This window comes from Borostomias antarcticus (assembly GCF_949987555.1).
Source record: "Borostomias antarcticus genome assembly, chromosome: 3".
Lineage (NCBI taxonomy): Eukaryota > Metazoa > Chordata > Actinopteri > Stomiiformes > Stomiidae > Borostomias > Borostomias antarcticus.
In genome coordinates, this window is record NC_140236.1 from 7,937,040 (window position 1) to 7,955,048 (window position 18,009).

At 51.9% G+C, this 18,009-nt stretch overlaps 1 protein-coding gene across 1 annotated transcript in view; it reads right to left on the reverse strand.

Moving 5' to 3' along the window:
• The window catches only part of LOC311307085 (low-density lipoprotein receptor-related protein 1-like), a 101,076-nt gene that overhangs the window by 41,251 nt on the left and 41,816 nt on the right, over positions 1 to 18,009 (reverse strand). The window contains exons 8-27 of the mRNA XM_084435843.1: positions 17,201 to 17,423; positions 16,117 to 16,306; positions 15,304 to 15,447; positions 14,898 to 15,134; positions 14,511 to 14,691; positions 13,746 to 13,968; positions 13,408 to 13,597; positions 12,529 to 12,651; positions 12,131 to 12,271; positions 11,202 to 11,327; positions 10,927 to 11,043; positions 10,530 to 10,610; positions 10,066 to 10,233; positions 7,194 to 7,376; positions 6,599 to 6,796; positions 6,011 to 6,256; positions 5,640 to 5,837; positions 2,036 to 2,240; positions 1,517 to 1,681; positions 921 to 1,165 (exon numbers count right to left, since the gene is read on the reverse strand). Of these exons, the coding sequence (XP_084291969.1) occupies positions 921 to 1,165; positions 1,517 to 1,681; positions 2,036 to 2,240; positions 5,640 to 5,837; positions 6,011 to 6,256; positions 6,599 to 6,796; positions 7,194 to 7,376; positions 10,066 to 10,233; positions 10,530 to 10,610; positions 10,927 to 11,043; positions 11,202 to 11,327; positions 12,131 to 12,271; positions 12,529 to 12,651; positions 13,408 to 13,597; positions 13,746 to 13,968; positions 14,511 to 14,691; positions 14,898 to 15,134; positions 15,304 to 15,447; positions 16,117 to 16,306; positions 17,201 to 17,423 (3,584 nt within the window). The remainder of the gene's footprint in view (positions 1 to 920; positions 1,166 to 1,516; positions 1,682 to 2,035; positions 2,241 to 5,639; positions 5,838 to 6,010; positions 6,257 to 6,598; positions 6,797 to 7,193; positions 7,377 to 10,065; positions 10,234 to 10,529; positions 10,611 to 10,926; positions 11,044 to 11,201; positions 11,328 to 12,130; positions 12,272 to 12,528; positions 12,652 to 13,407; positions 13,598 to 13,745; positions 13,969 to 14,510; positions 14,692 to 14,897; positions 15,135 to 15,303; positions 15,448 to 16,116; positions 16,307 to 17,200; positions 17,424 to 18,009) is intronic.

The window sequence follows — 18,009 nt, forward strand, 5'->3', positions numbered from 1 at the left end:
GGGGGGGGGGGGGGAGAGAGAGAAAGAGAGAGGGGGTGGGAGAGAGTGAGCGAGAGAGAGAGAGATAGATGAAGAGCAGTTGACAGCTTGTCAGACATGGTTTGTATACCCTTATGTGTCAGAGCGACTGGTGGGGGCTGTCAATCAACAGGAGTGTGTGATGTCCTTTTCCGTGACTCATCGCAGATCAGTACACACGCACACACACACACACACACACGCAAAGACGCACACGCAAACACACGCACGCGCATAGTCTGAGCCGGGAGTCAAAATGGCCACTCGCCACCATAAGGACTGTGTGTGTGTGTGTGTGTGCGCGCGCATGTGTGTACAGTACAGTATGTACAGTATTTGTGTGAGTGTGTGTGTGTGTGTTTGTGCAAGTTTGACATAATTATAGTGATACTGTACCATATGGAATGCGACAAACTTGACAAGATGTCTCTCTGGCATGTCTAAAACTGACATGTCCAAAACTGACAAGACACATCTGAGGGGGTTTGAACTTCACAAAAGCGCGGTGGCCTTTCTGCCGGATAGGACTGCCGGAAAGTGTCAAAAATGCCGTCACGTTTCGGCATGAGGAGACAACGGGTCTCCCATCTGTGAAAGGTCAGCTGTCTGCTGGGCTCTGAGCCGCCCCGATCACAGAGTCCTCAGCACACTGCTACGCACTGACGCCTTCAGCGCACTGACACCGCGTCAATGTCCACCGCCAATTACAGTCTGAGGCAAGTGGGAGCTGTGTGTGTGTGTGTGTGTGTGTGTGTGTGTGTTCGATTTGTGCACATCCACTTGTGTGTGTGTGTCCGTGCGCACCCAACGCCCATTGTGTGTGTGCGCGTGCAATACTGCGTGTTGGATGTGTGTGTGTGTGTGTGTGTGTGTGTGTGTGTGTGTGTGTGTGCGTGACCTACCCTGGGGCTGTCTGGAGGGGTGGTACACCTGCAGGTCGAAGGGCTGCGTGTTGGTCCTCTGCACCACCGTCACGTTGTGTCCGGTCCACTTGTTGGCCTTGGCCAGGGTGTTGGTGCGCCAGTCCGTCCAGTAGACCTCGCCGCCGTACATGGTGACGGCGAAGGGGTGGGACAGGTACTCGTGGCCGCGCAGCACCTCGATCAGCCCGGAGCCGTCGTACAGCGCAGAGTAGATGGCGTCCGACCTGGGGGTGGCGGCAGGGCGCTACGTGAGTACGCGTGAGAGTGTGTGTGTGTGTGTGTGTGAGAGAGAGAGGAGTTAAAGGGGTGTGTGCGCTACCATACATTGTGTGTGTGTATGTGTGTGTGTGTGTGTGTGTGTAAGAGACAGAGAGTTAAAGGGGTGTGTGCGTTGCCATACATATATTTGGTTGTGTGTGTGTGTGTGTGTGTGTATGCGTGTGCGTGTGTACTGCATGTGTGTGTGTGTGTGCGTGCGTGTGTGAGAGTGTTAAGGGTGTACGTGTGCGTTATCATAAATATACTTGGTGTGTGTGTGTGTGTGCGCTCGCCCACCGGCAGCAGGTGTACATTACCTGGCGTCGATCCACACGATGCGTCTCTCCATGTAGTCGACGGTCAGGCCGTTGGGCCAGCCCCCGCTGCCCGTCTCTTTGTGGATGGTGCGCCGGCCCTCGCCACTCATGGAGGCCGCCTCGATCCGGGGGAGGCTGGCGTCCCAGTCTGTCCAGAACAGAATCCTACATAGAGAGAGAGAGAGAGAGAGAGAGAGAGAGAGAGAGAGAGATATACACGGATATTCAGCTAATGATCATTGTGTATTGTCATCACTGTTCGGCGGAAATCTCCAAAACGGCAAGTTTCCAGAGCGTTGAAAAGAACATTCCAATTTCTGTGCTTTTTTACTTCAAACCGCATGACGAGCTGTTTAGAGTGCATTTAACTGGTCCCAGGGCCAGGAGGTGTTCAGAGTTTTTAAAGGGTTAGTCCCAGCTTCCATTTGAAAAAAAAAAATCCACCAAAATGGAGATACGAGGTTTCTGCCCTGAGAGCGACGAAATCCCCCCCACACACACTCTCTCTCTCTCTCTCACCCGTCGCGGGGGTCCAGGGCGATGGCGCGCGGGTGCTCCACGTCCCCGGCCAGCAGGGTGGTCCGCATGGTGCCGTCCAGCTTGGCCACCTCGATCTGGTCCAGGTTGCTCTCCACCCAGTAGATGTTCCCGGCGATCCAGTCCACCGCCAGGCCCTCCGGGGTGGCCAGGCCGTACTGGATGACCACCTCGAAGCTAGTCAGCGCTGGGGGCGGAGGGAGAGAGAGGGGGAGGGCGGGGGAGAGAAGGAGAGGGAGAGGAAGTAGTAAGGATGAGAGGAAGAGAGGGAAAGAGGAAGAGACATTATTAGCTGGGGTAGTGTCGTTAAAAATTCTCCTTTTTTAGACGGATACTTTAATGACTCCCCTAGGGTGAGATTTTGTTTCGGCGGTGGAAAATTACAGCAAAGGTTGGATATGCGGATACAGAATATGCACAGTATACGCGCCATAAGCATAAAAACAAGAACAAGTTCCGAGGAAAAAACCTTTTGCACACCTGTACTACAACAGGTGCGTAGGAGAAAGCCGAGAGCCAACCGTAATTAACTAAAAGCCTCCCGCACACCGTCTGCTTCGCTTGCAGATCGACTTTTTTTAGTTACAACCTTGTTCAATCACGCTGCCATGTACGACTGACCTCTACATGCCTCTATAAGGGGACTGACAGTTGACAAGAACCTTGACAAGAACACTCAAGCCAGCTGTCATGACACAAAAGAGTGTTGTCAGCAGGCAAAACTAAATGCGTGAGGAGAGATTATATATATATATATATATATTATATATTCAAGTAGGATGGTATGTCTATGTCACGCCGAATGGCAGCGCAGCACCAAGACAGCCTCCAGCCAACACATATGTTTCATTGTAGCAAACCGCTGACATATCGAGGGCTGTTTAGAATTCCTGAAATCAGCCAAGACATAGCACGCACTGTTTCTGTCAGTGTGGTTTCCACCAACCAGCACCTACCCCCCACCCACACACACTTCTAAGAAAACAGGCCCTATAACTCTCTCCATCTCTCCGTGGGTCGTTCATCTGTTTCTTTCGTTCCGTCGCTTTTTCCCAGAAACCACTGGCTCTCGCAGTGAGAAGTGTGAAAACCGGGAGATGGTTGGTCTCTGGCTGTGAGAGAGAGACAGAGAGAGAGAGAGAGAGAGAGAGAGAAAGAGAGAGAGGAGAGAGAGAGAGAGAGAGAGAGAGAGACAGAGAGAGAGAGAGAGAGAGCTGAACCCCTTCACAGTGCCCCACGAGGCCCTTCCAACACTAATTAGATGGAGGGAGCGTTCTCTTCACAGCCTTGCTTATTGTCAGGCCCCAAAGCCAAGCTGCCTTTCCTGATGGGGGAGGGAGAGAGAGGGAGGGAGAGGGGGAGGGAGAGAGAGAGGGAGAGAGAGAGAGAAAGAGAGAGGGAGAGAGAGAAAGAGAGAGAGGGAGAGAGAAAGAGAGAGGGCGAGAGTGCTTTTGTCTGTAGTTGGCAGTACACGGTGATCGTGTTTGCCCAACAGTCGCGGAGGAGATGCTGAAGAACGTCTGCTGAGAAGCAGTGGGAGCTGATCTAGGTGTTTGGGACGAAACAGGCTCTGTGGGGGGTTGTGTGTTTTTTTGTCGTTGTTTAAAAAAAAAAAAGAAAGAAAGGATTTTGCTGGGAACTGGAGACTGAAATGGAGCTGCCTGCCTCCTACTCCTCCTCCTCCTCCTCCAGCTCCTACTAAAACATCTACGTTGGCTGCAGTGACGCAAATGCAAGAGCCCGAGACAAATGGGAAGAGAGTCAAAGCCTTCGGTGTGCCCTGTGAGTGGCCGTGGCATTGGTCTGGCAACCCAGCCCCTGATTGGTGGAGAGGGCCCAGGGTTGCGTTCAGCCAATGCCAACGGTGACCCGGAGAGATTGTGACTCGGATCACAAACAGGCGCCCCTGGACGGGACGAGCTGAACCTTTACACAACCAGGGGACTTTAACACAGCCAGGGGACTTTAACACAGCCAGGGGACTTTGACACAGCCAAGGAGGGGACTTTAACACAGCCAGGGGACTTTAACACAGCCAGGGGACTTTAACACAGCCAGGAGACTTTATCACAGCCAGGAGACTTTGACACAGCCAAGGAGGGGACTTTAACACAGCCAGGGGACTTTAACACAGCCAGGGGACTTTAACACAGCCAGGAGACTTTAACACAGCCAGGGGACTTTAACACAGCCAGGAGACTTTAACACAGCCAGGGGACTTTAACACAGCCAGGGAGGGGACTTTAACACAGCCAGGAGACTTTAACACAGCCAGGGGACTTTAACACAGCCAGGGGACTTTAACACAGCCAAGGAGGGGACTTTAACACAGCCAGGAGACTTTAACACAGCCAGGGGACTTTAACACAGCCAGGGAGGGGACTTTAACACAGCCAGGGGACTTTAACACAACCAGGGGACATTAACACAACCAGGGAGGGGACTTTAACACAGCCAGGGGACATTAACACAGCCACAGAGGGGACTTCAACACAGCCAGGGGACTTTAACACAGCCAGGGGAATTGAACACAGCCAGGAGACTTTGACACAGCCAAGGAGGGGACTTTAACACAGCCAGGGGACTTTAACACAGCCAGGGGACTTTAACACAGCCAGGGGACTTTAACACAACCAGGGGACTTTAACACAGCCAGGGAGGGGACTTTAACACAGCCAGGAGACTTTAACACAGCCAGGGGACTTTAACACAGCCAGGGGACTTTAACACAGCCAAGGAGGGGACTTTAACACAGCCAGGAGACTTTAACACAGCCAGGGGACTTTAACACAGCCAGGGAGGGGACTTTAACACAGCCAGGGGACTTTTAACACAACCAGGGGACATTAACACAACCAGGGAGGGGACTTTAACACAGCCAGGGGACATTAACACAGCCACAGAGGGGACTTCAACACAGCCGGGGGACATTAACACAGCCAGGGGAATTGAACACAGCCAGGGAACTTTAACATGGTCGCTTTGAGGAAAATTGCATTGCATTCCCCTTCAGGGAAAGTGATTTGAAGCTAATTTGTTTGTCAAAGAAACTATTTTTAAGGACAAACATTTGATTCTGCTTTTACATGTACCTACTATGAAAATAGTATCCCATGTCAATTCCAGATCATTATTCTTTTAAAAGATCATTCCTTAGGTGAACACCAAGGAATTATGTAACCTACAAAAACCTTGTTGTGAATTTTCCAGAGTAACTTCTAACTGACTCTAGCAATATGTTCAGCTTTCCTGACACTGAGAAACCAAAGTCCTAGACAAAATAAGCAATGGAGGTTTTCCATCAAAACAGCTTCTTAGTCTTTAAGACTTGGTTAGATTTCTTTTCAAAGGAACTGTCCTGAGTGATGTTACCGCTAATCAGTATGCTAACCCCTATCTAATACCTGGACGCTATCCATCAACTGCTAACTGTCAACTGCAAACCATCAACTGCTAACCGTCAACTGTTAATCATCAACTGCTAACCATCAACTGCTAACGTCAAGTGCTAACCGTCAAGTGTTAACCGTCAAGAGCCAACTGTCAGCCGTGGGCCGTCAACTGCTAGCTGATAACGTTAGCTCACCTCCATTCTCTGACAGTTTCCCACGGTAGATCTTGTCCTCCACCACGTCTGTCCAGTAGAGGGTGTTCTGGCTGAGGTGGAAGTCCAGGGCGATTGTGTTTCTCAGGGCAGGCACTAGCACGCTGAACTCCCCCTTGTGGAGGTCGATGCGGCGAATCTCGTGGCGGTTGGAAAAGATGATGAAGGGCTTGAAGAGATCTGAGCGGGCGGACACACATGAAACCTCACTATCACTGAAAAAACTAAACGGTAGTATGTACAATCAACATCTTCACACATGGAGCACACCCAAGGAAGAAACACTCACTTTTTTTCCCTGTCTGACGCCCTCAAATACCTCCTCTCCCTTCCCCACCCCCCTCCTCCCTCACCTGTGCTCTTGCAGCTCTCCATGTCCGGCTCCAGCTCCCAGCCCTCGTAGCACGAGCACTTGACCGAGGCCTTGTCCTGCTCGCAGCGCTGGCTACACTTCAGGTGCTTGGCGCAGAAGCTCTGGATCTGGCAGGTCTTGTTGTCGGCGCCCAGTTCCATACCCAGCGGGCAGGAACACATGAAGCCCTCACCGGGGATGATGCTGCAGTTGTGGCTGCAGCCGCCGTTGTTCAGAGAACACAGATCTGGAGAGAGAGGCGGGCTTGACTAGGGACGCGGACAAAATGTCCTTAAGTTTCAAGGACACTGACAAATGTGTGTGTGAATGTATGAGTAAAAGACAAAGTTATGTGTACTGGTATATATGCAAATTTGTCTGTGTGTGTGTGTGTGCGTGTGTGTGTGTTCTGGACGTGTCTGTATCTGTGAGTGCGCGTTAGACTGTGGTGTGAGTGCACGAGAGAACGTCGCGTGTGAACATTCGAGTGTGCAGATCTGTGCGCGCGTGTGCCTCCTGTACGCGCGTCTACCTGTGTGTGAGTGTGTGTGTGTGTGTGTGTGTGTGAGAGTGTGCGTGCGCCTTTTACCGCAGAGCTTCTCGTCCGAGCCGTCTGGGCAGTCGTCGGTGCCGTCGCACAGCTTCTCGGCGGGCAGGCAGATGGAGTCGTTGGTGGCGCAAACGTGGTGGGACAGCTTGCACACCAGCGCCTCGCAGTTGTCCTCGTCCGAGTTGTCCTCGCAGTCGCTGTCCCCGTCGCACACCCAGGCCTTGCTGATGCAGCGCGCTGCGGTGCGCAAAGGGACAAAAACACGGACGCCAGAGGCCCCGCCCGTCACCACGGATCCCTGGAAGCCTCGATTCTATTCCCATTATTACCCAGACTGCTTTTGGGCTTCTTGAGATTCATCTAGGGGGCGGTCTAGCGGTCGAAGCCGTGCCTTCCTTGTGAGCTTATTATCAGTCACCAGACTTCCTAGCTGTATTAACTTCTTTCAAAAGGTGAAACGGTTTCCTAAAATATGCATTGAAAACCACATGAGGGAATAACTATTATACACTGCGTCATTCTCCCTTGGGGACCTGCTTCCTCAGCTGTAGATAAGAGCTGAGGATACACACACGTACACACACACACACACACACACACACACACACACACACACAGCTACACACACACTCACCCGAGTCCCTGCAGCTGAACTTGACGGCGGGGTCGCACATGTGCGTGACGCCCTCGCAGTTGCTCTCGTCGCTGAGGTCCATGCAGTCGGTGTCGCCGTCGCAACGCCAGCGCATGGGGATGCACAGCCCGTCCATCCGACACTGGAACTCATCCACGTGGCAGCCCCCCGGCGGACGAGTGGCTAGGGGACGACACGGAGAGAGAGGGGGGTGGGTTAGGCCTGTAGGACAGAGGGGGAGCGCATTCGGGAAACTTTGTCCAATAAACTATTGGATCGGGCTGGAACACCAAAACTAGCCAATAGCAAGAGCGCCGTGAAACTCACAGCTATCCAATGGGAAAGAGGGAGAATGCTAACAGAGCTCAAGACTGTCCAATGAGGAAGATTGAAAGCACGGCTGCGCAGGACCTGCGGTCGCCTTAACAGCCAGGAGGACACTGCCCATCGTCCGCAGGCTCAAAACTCACCTCTTCAAGAAGTACTACCAGGACCCTCCGTCTCAAGCATCTGTTGTATTTATATTTTGCTAATCTAGCACTTCGGCTTCAGTACAAGAGCACTACTACTGGCAAGTAGTGGTACATTGACTACTTACATTAAATGCAATTATTGTAAGTCGCTTTGGATAAAAGTGTCAGCTAAATGACTGTACTGTAATGTAATGTAAATGTAATGAAACCACTGTGAGAAAGCCCCAGCCCCAGTGACAGGGTAGGTGCTCAGGGGCCAGTGGGTTAAGTACCCAACATGGGTCCAAGTCACACAGAGGCAGGGTGGCTGTTTCTCACGTAGACTAAGTGGGGCTCATTGCCACTGGCGGACGAAGGGCGCTGTTACAGAGGTATTACATCATCGCCTCATGCCGAAGGTCAGCTCGGTGACGTCAGCGAGCAGGGAGGGGTGAGGAGCCTCCGGATCTCTTAAAGGGGACGGGTGACGTGTGAATGAAGGGAAAGACGAAAGTAGTATAACTTTTCCTGGGAAACTAATGATTTCCAGACCCGACGCAAGCACACACACGCACACACACACGCGCACACACACACAACACGTACACACACACATGCATGCCCAAACACACGCACGAGCACACACAACACACACACACACACACACACTAATTCTGGGCACAGAGAGCTCATTAGGCCAGGCTGGGTCCAGGGTGGCATGCAGACACAGCCTGAGAAAGGTCCTGGAACAGAGATCCACAGCCAAACACACAGTGAGAGAGAGAGAGAGAGAGAGAGAGAGAGAGAGAGAGAGAGAGAGAGAGAGAGAGAGAGAGAGAGAGAGAGAGAAGAGAGAGGAAGAGAAAGAGAGAGGGAGAGAAAGAGAGAGAGAGAGAAAGAGAGAGGGAGAGAAAGAGAGAGAGAGAGACCTGTTTAGGGACACATCACCTCACTCCTAGGGCATGAGCTTGTTAAGGTGTGGCCCCTCATACAGTCTCCACACCTGGCCTGGCCCCTGAGCCCCTCCCAGTCATTACTCATTACCATAACCCGTGTCCCCCGCCCAACAACTACCGTTGATCCGCTTCTGTTACCAGAACACAAACCGCTCCTCGAAATAATTCGACAACCCGTCAATGGCTTTAAACGCTGCCTGGAAGAACAGAGGATATAGGCAGGCTGGGAGGATGAGTAGAGCTCTTGATAATGGGACGGACGGAAATAAACGTTAAATGTGTTGAAATAGCCCTTTAAGACCTATGCAGGCAAGCCGGACGTGGCCGTGATGTGACACAATGCATCTACCAGCGCTGGCGTTCAACAGAACAGGCTCATTGTCGAGTGTGGCTTTGTTTGCAAATCCTGCTGAAATCTCAGCTAACCACAGAACATAAACATGTCCCCCGGGAGCAGATACATCAAGGATTTGTTTTAAGTGATAGCCTGGGGTGGTGAAGCAAGCCAGGACATGCAGAAGTGAGGGAGGGAGGGAGAGAAAGAGAGAGAGAGAGAGAGAGGGGGAGGGAGAGAGGGAGGGAGAGAAAGAGAGAGGGGGAGAGAGAGAGAGAGGGAGGGAGGGAGAGAGGGGGGGGGGGAGAGAGAGAGAGAGAGAGAGAGGACGAGACGTGAAAGCTGAACCTGTCATCATTATAACAAGCACTCTGGTACTAAGAACAACGCTAGATAAACGGGCTGAAATAGAACAAACCTACACACGCACACACACACACTAAGAGACACAGCCAAGAGAAGAGAGAGAGAGTAGCAAACACGTCTGACTACTGGGACACCATGACTACCTTCTGTGAACTACAGAGCAGGAGGAGAGGTGGTCTCAACCAGGTCCAGAGGACTCAAGATACTGAGGAGAGGCGGGCTCGACCAGCGCCCGACTCAAATGCCATTGCAGAAACAGTCAAATGGGTGCGCTTGATTAAGGTCACGATTGGTCAAGTCCAATTAAACCAAGCTCTCTCTTTAAAGTATTTAATCAAAGTGTCTGACTCAAGTCTGGCGTCTGGTCTCTCTCCAGACTCAAATATTACGTTAAATCGCTGCGCTCCACATACTACATAATAGAGTCTGCGCCACTTCGCCGCCCAAGCTGGTGTTCTGAGGGCGTATCGACGCATCAAAATTGAAAGAGTGACAGGTCGTAGCAGCAAATGAGACATGCTAGGCCGGTCGCGAAAGTCGTTACTGATTAGTGTCGCCGGGGTTCCGGCGCTACCAATGAATTGCCAGGATTCGAACACCGGATTTTTGCATGAGGTGTCCCAGACCCATAGAGAGATCTGCAGCCTGCAGTAGCGCAGTTAGCGTAGTTTCCGCTGTGTATCGGCGATAAAAACTCTCACTGGTCTGGCGTTGAGACTAGCGTCCGCCGGAAGCGGAAGACCGGGCATGGGCGCAGTACTGACCCTGGTTGGTGCAGTTGGCGTGGGTCTCGTCACTGTAGTCGCCGCAGTCGTTGTCCCCGTCGCAGGTCCAGTACTCCGGGATGCAGCGGCCGCTGTTGCACTTGAACTGCACGCTGGAGCAGGAGTGGCTGCAGCCTGCCTCGTCACTGTTGTCCCCGCAGTCGTTGTCTGAGAACACGAAAACACACACACACACAGGTTTAGAACATGTTGAGCACACACACAAATGTACACGCATACTCACACACACACAAATACACACACACACACACACACACACATTGAAAGCATGTTGAGCACACACAAATATACACGCATACTCACACACACACACACACACACGTCCGTGCAAATGCACACATGCATCAGGAATGCTCACACTCGCACACACACCACACAGGTGCATGCACGCACGCGCACACACACTTAGGTATTCAACACTGCTGGGGGCAGTGGATCCTCACCGTTGTCACAGCGCCAGTTGACGTTGATGCAGCGGCCGTTGGCGCAGGTGAACTGTGTGAGAGGGAAGCAGGTGGGGTAGGCTGGGGAGGAGAGAGACGCACAACGTTTTAACACACTTTCCCCCGGCCATCAATACCTACCTACCCAGCACAACAACCAGCAAACCCCAGCTGGTTGGGTTTTAGTAGTCATTTCAACCTCAAACTAACATACATCAGTGGTTACCCCACTGAATGGCCCAAACTAACCCATGGAGATGAATACAATAAAGTGTTATTCTAGAAGCCCTAGGGGTCAGTGTGAATGACAAGTCATCATCATCAAGCTATGTGTGTGTGTGGTAGAGAGAGAGGACCCAGAGGTGTGGTAGAGAGAGAGAGAGAGAGAGAGACCTACCACAGGAGGCGGGCTCGTCGGAGCGGTCTCCACAGTCGTCGTCCAGATCGCAGGTCCAGGAGATGGGGATGCAGCGCCCGCTGGCACACGGGTACTGGTTGGGCGGGCACGTACGGGCTGGCGAGGGGGGCGGGGGGGGCGTTGGCACGGTTAGAAAGCAGGCTCTCCAGCAATTCCCTCGCATACGACGGTAGGAGAAAACAGTTCGCACAAACGCCGTCGGAATTTCAAGACAACAGTGTGTGTGTGTGTGTGTGTGTGTGTGTGTGCGGTACCTGAGCAGGTGGTGTTGGACTCGTCCTCGTCGTTGCCACAGTCGTTGTCTCCGTCACACAGCCAGCGCAGCGGGATGCAGCGGTTGTTCTGGCACTTGAAGCGGTCGGCCGGACACGTGTGCTGGTCTGGGGGGAGGGAGGGCACAGACTAGGGGCTTAGAACATCCCCACAAGTTCCCCCGGCCGATCCAAAAAGATCTCAGAGAGAAACCACGAACACATAGAATAGAATAGAATAGAATAGAATAGAATAGAATAGAATAGAATAGAATAGAATAGAATAGAATAGAATAGAATAGAATAGAATAGAATAGAATGCCTTTATTGACTGTGCCAAGGTACAACGAAATTAAAATAGGCTCAACTTATGTGCGCAGGACAACATACAACAATACAAACACATCACACAATAGTAAGAAAATATAAAAAAAAAAAGGCTACGTATATACAGTAAAAAAAAGTATTGCACTGTATAAAATATTGCACTGTAGTTCCTTATTGCACAGTGGGGAGGGAAGGGAGAGAGGGGGGATTACATCTCTATTATTATTTTTAATAGTTATATCCCGCTTTCACCCACTTTGGTAGCCAACTGACCCTGACCTTGTGACCCCCAGGTTGTGTGAGGATTTCGTTGTGTGACCCGGACGGTCGGCGGTGCGGAGGGGAGCGACAGCTCCTCGACCCTCTCAGCTCGCGACCGTGACACCGACAGAGGAAGGGGTCGCTGAAACGCGACGGACCCCCCCCCCCGTTCTGAGTCTGACTCCGAGAGGAGGGTTGGAGGGAGCAGCGATGACCTCATCGCATAAATGGAAGGAGTCAGACCCGGAGTGGAGATTTAGCTGTACTGCAGACGCCCTGCGATAATGTCCAGTGTGTGTGTATGTGTGTGCGCGTTGCCGGTTAACGGCGGCCGGTGCACTCACGGCAGAGATCGGGCGCCTCGTCGCTGTTGTCCAGACAGTCGTTGTCGCCGTCGCACTTCCAGCGTTCCTGGATGCAGCGGTTGTTCTTGCAGGCGAACTCGCCCGGCTGGCACTGAGGAGGCGGCACGTAGGAGGGGTTGGCTGGGCGGAGGGAGAGAGTATCACCGACACGTCAACAACAACAACAACAACAACAAACAGCCCAGGATCTGGGCGCCAGATGGCGTTCTGAGGAGATGATCGGTTTAGAGAGAGAGTCAACAGCTCACAAATGCGTTTTTTATTTATTTAGGCGCCCTCCCCTCTCGACTCTAAGCGCGAAGGGCTGTCTGGAGAGTTCGCTCTCCTAGCCTGGCGTTGGCCTGCTGGGGTCCCGGTGGTCCGGGCGGGACGCTTACCTTTGCAGGTGACGTTGTCCGAGTCCAGGGTCTGGTCGTCGGCGCAGCCGCAAGACCGGCCGTCGGGGATGGCCAGACACAGGCTGCTGCAGCCGCCGTTGTTGACCCGGCACGCGTTGCTTCCTGTAGGTACGCACGCACGCAAACACACACACACACACACACACACAATATCGGCTTTGATGAGTCAGTGACACTATGTCAATGAGGGGTGGGGGTAAAATAGTCAGGTAAAAAAGAAAAGTGAGAGAGCAGAGAGGAGATGTGAGAGAGAGGAGAGAGAAAGAGAGAGAGAGAAGAGGGGATGTGAGAGCAAGAGACAGAGAGAGAGACGGAGAGATAGAGAAAGAGAGATAAGAGAGGGGATGTGTGAGAGAGACAGAGAGAGAGAGGCAGAGATAGAGAAAGAGAGATAAGAGGGGATGTGTGAGAGAGAGACAGCGAGATAGAGATAAGAGAGGGGATGTGTGAGACAGAGATAGAGATAAGAGAGGGGATGTGTGAGACAGAGAGAGATAAGAGAGGGGATGTGTGAGAGAGAGACAGAGAGATAGAGATAAGAGAGGGGATGTGTGAGAGAGAGAGACAGCGAGAGAGAGATAAGAGAGATAAGAGAGGGGATGTGTGAGAGAGAGAGACAGCGAGAGAAAGATAAGAGAGGGGATGTGTGAGAGAGAGAGAGAGAGAGATAAGAGAGGGGATGTGTGAGAGAGAGAGAGAGAGAGAGAGAGAGGGATAAGAGAGGGGATGTGTGAGAGAGACAGCGAGAGAGAGATGAGAGATAAGAGAGGGGATGTGTGAGAGAGACAGCGAGAGAGAGATAAGAGAGGGGATGTGTGAGAGAGAGAGATAAGAGAGATAAGAGATGTGAGAGCGTGCCTTGCTGCTGCTGGGCATCGTACACGCGGATCTCAAAGATGGGCGGTCGCTCGTTGCGGAGCAGCGTGACGGACATGGTGGTCTGGTCCAGTTTGTAGATGCTGCCGCCGCGGTACTCGTTCCAGAACAGGAAGTTCTTGTAGTGGCACAGGCCAAAGGCGTGGTTCAGCTCTGACCCGTCGTACACCACCTGACCAATCAGGAAACAGAGAATGTTACTAACCCAACCAATCGGCAAGTAGATACAGAACAAGGTTAAAAAAGGACAGGGGGCGGGGGGGTGGGTGTTGACCCCCCCCTCGACCCCCAATCTCCCATCCCCCTGGGCCAGAACTCGCCTGGCGCTCGCTGCTGTTGAGGCTGATCATCTCGATGCGGTCGTAGTAGGCGTCCACCCAGTAGAGGATGCCCTGGGGGATGTCCAGGCTCAGGCCGTTGGGCCACAGCACCGTCTTGCTGGTCAGGAACACCTGGTGGTGCGAACCGTCCATCCACGCCTTCTTGATCTTCCCGCGGTTGCTGCCGGTGGGGTCCTCCTCCCAGTCCGTCCAGTACATCCACCTGGAAGAGAGGGTTGGGCAGAGCCTTAGCCTTTAGTCCCGACCAACAGGTCTGTGTGGGTCTAACTGCGGTAGACGTTTCATTTCCTTTAATTTCAAACCTTTATTTTACCTCATAAGGTGCCAAGGTTTCCCTCAAAACACACAGATATCAACAAATACCTTCAATTAACAAAATACATTGAAATAAACAACAAAAGTCAGTTAAAACAGCTACAAGCCGACACTCAGTGGTCGGATATTCTACTTTTAAATTGAGCAAACGAAGGAAGAACCTTCAGCTTCAGAGAAAAAAATGCTTTAAAAAGATCATACAAGACATGCAGAGATCTTAGAAGGTCTGCCATGTACAGTAGATATTAAATGTTAAATTAATGTACAAACTCCCCTGTAAAAAGAATCTCTGTGGTCTCTCCATGTCCGGGCAAACAGTTTACGTTCAAATGGTACTGCTCGAACTGTAACGGTCAATTCTTAGAATAATCCCCCTCTGCATTCAGTCAGCCCCCCCCACCCCCCCCCCCCCACCCCCCGTAGCCGTACCCGTGCTGGGGGTCCACCACGATGGCCCGTGGGTGGGTCATCTTGCCCTCGATGAGTGTCTTGCGGGTCTGGGAGGCCTTCTCCAGCCGGGCCACGCTGATGGTCTTCTTGGGCCCGTCGTCCGTCCAGTACAGGTTCCCTCCCATCCAGTCCACCGCTATCCCCTCCACCGTGTGGATACCTGGGGGGACGATGGAGGAGAGACAGAGTGAGGGACAGGGAGAGGGAAGGAGGGAGGGAATGACAGGTAAAGGGATGGAGTGACAGGTAAAGGGAGGTAGTGACAGATGGAGGGAGGGAGTGACAGGTGGAGGGAGGGAGTGACAGGTAAAGAGAGGGAGTGACAGGTGGAGGGAGGTAGTGATAGATGGGGAATCGATCCCTCACCCTCCCTCAGGATGGTGTCTCTCTCCGTGCCGTCGATCTTCTGCCGACCGATGAGATAGCTGGTGGCGTCGGCGAAGTAGATGAATTCGGCGGCGGCGTGGAAGTCCAGCGCCCGCGGGTTCATGAGGTTCTCGATGGGGATCATGTACTCGTCGGGCACCTTGGCGTTCATGTCCATGCCCCGGATGATGCCTGGCCGACCCTTGCCGTACAGCAGGAAGAGCTCGTGGTCGGGTTCTGCAAAGGGGGGGACGCTGTCGTTATGGCCCGCATCGCCACTATCATCATCGCCATCATCGCCATATGGGGGCTAATTTTGGACTTGGCTCACAACTCTTTATTGTGCTGTGTGTGTGTGTGTGTGTGCTTTGGTACTGGGCGCACCAGTCGACGGCGCGGCACTCACTCTTGCAGGACTTGCCGTCGCTGCCAAGGCTGAAGCCCGAACGACAGCGGCAGGTGCGCGTCTTGTGGCTGTTTCCGAGGAGACAGATGTCGGAGCAGCCCCCGGCCTTCCCAAACTGGTCCAGGGCGCACGCGTGGCTCCGCACTGGGGGGGGGGGGAGGGCATGAACATGAACACAGAGTCAGAACTGGCATCAAATGAACACGGAGTTAGAACTGGCATCAAATGAACACAGAGTCAGAACTGGCATCAAATGAACACGGAGTCAGAACTGGCATCAATGAACACAGAGTCAGACCTGGCATCAAATGAACACAGAGTCAAAACTGGCATCAAATGAACACAGAGTCAGAACTGGCATCAAATGAACACAGAGTCAGAACTGGCATCAAATGAACACAGAGTCAGAACTGGCATCAAATGAACACGGAGTCAGAACTGGCATCAAATGCATAGAGAGATGAATAAGATGAGGTAAGATAAGATACAACTTTATTGTCCAACCAAGGTTGGAAATGTGTCTTTGGTCTCCTCACTGGGTGCGATAAGAGGACTGTACTCTGTCACAATCGTACACAGACGATTAGAAATTACAGGTAGAAAGTACATACATGTACATCATACATCTGTTAACTAGTGTTATTGAGGAGACTGATCGCACTAAGGGGCCAAAGGCTCTCTTATATACGTTCCTCTTTGCCGTGGGCATTCTAAGCCACTGCCCAGAGGGGAGCACCTCAAATTGCGCGCGGAAAGGGCGGTACTGAGCGAGCGGCGCCCGCTGGGCGTGGCGTGGGGCGGCTGGGTGGGTACCTGGCGGCTGCCGCCTCTGGTGGTACACGTGCAGGGCGCTGCCCCGGTCCACGCGCGTCACCACCTGGAAGTCGGAGCTGTTGAAGCGGTTGACCCGGATCACGCTGGTCTTGGGGTTGAGGTTGCCCTCGTCTGAGTTGGTGGCGTACAGGTAGTTCTCGAACACAGTCAGACCGTACAGGTGCTCGATCTGGTGGGAGAGGGACAGTTATGAGGGACAGTTATGGTTATTATCGATTAAAACACAATAGCAGTGTAATAGTTATAGTTTGAGATTGCTGTACGGCAGTTATATAGAGTATAACCGAACAGTTAAATAGTTGTTATAACACTTAGCTCTCTATCTGGACTACAGGCCTCTGCCCTCCAAACATAATAATCCAAAATGTCTGCACAGCCATGGATCTAAACTTCCAGTATCTAAATGGCCAACCTTAACCTGATTGGCTGGCAAAAGTCAGTGAAAAAACCTGGCAGGGGATAGCATAGCGGCTACCGGCTAGCCTCTCCGCTAGCGTAGTCGAGTTGTGTTTTATAAGGGGCCTGTCAAACAGGGCTCGTTCCACTGTCAGAGTGACAAACCGTTGGCGGTGTTTTAGCGTTGTAGAAACACACACACGCACTCTTGTTATTTCATTAAATCAGACAAAAGTCTGTTATAGGCAAGCTAGTGCCAGGACTCGCCAATATCACTTTAGAGGGGGACAAGACACGAACATCACGCACACACCCGCACTATTAAAATGATATCAATCAAGGTGATAAAAAGGGTTTTTGGCCATGGAGACTGGATTTAGCGTGCTGATAATGAGGATGACTTGACCCTATGGGAGGGGTACTAGTGCGCACTGATCTTTCAGCTAAGAGTTTTGCACGGAGTGATGCTTGTGAGCGTCTTGGGGCAATTGAATTGGGGAAACTCTGGATTGCTATTGATTAAAGGGGAACGAGAGAAGTAAAGACTCCCACTCCCATACTTCCTCGAAGACTCCCCGACTACCAGAGTGACTGTGTGTGTCCCAAGTCCACCAGTGTGTACTTGGAAGTGTGCACTTGGAAGTGCGCTAGGGAGGCACCCGCTCACCAGCAGGCCCTGGATGATGGTGTGCCGGTTCTTGCCCTCGTAGTCCACCACCTCGATGTAGTCCAGGTAGGCGTCGGCCCAGTACACCAGCCTGTTGACCAGGTCCAGGGTGATGCCGTGGGGGAAGACGATCTTGCTGTCCACCAGCTTGGTCCGGTTCTGGCCGTCCATGTCACAGCGCTCCACCTTGGGGGTCTGACCGTAGTCTGTGAAGAACACCTTCCTGTAGGGCGCAGCGGAGAGGAGCATTAGAGGAGAGATACAAGACAGGGATGGAATAGAGAGAGATGGAAGATAGAGATGGAATAGAGAGATAGAAGACAGATGGAATATAGAGATAGAAGATAGAAATAAAATATAGATAGAAGGGTGATGGAATATAGAGATAGAAGACGGGTGGAATATGGAGATAGAACACAGATGGAATATGGAGATAGAACACAGACGGAATATGGAGATAGAACACAGATGGAATATGAAGATAGAACACAGATGGAATATGGAGATAGAACACAGATGGAATATGGAGATAGAACACAGACGGAATATGGAGATAGAACACAGATGGAATATGGAGATAGAACACAGATGGAATATGGAGATAGAACACAGATGGAATATGGAGATAGAACACAGATGGAATATGGAGATAGAACACAGATGGAATATGGAGATAGAACACAGATGGAATATGGAGATAGAACACAGATGGAATATGGAGATAGAACACAGATGTGGAATATGGAGATAGAACACAGACGGAATATGGAGATAGAACACAGATGGAATATGGAGATAGAACACAGATG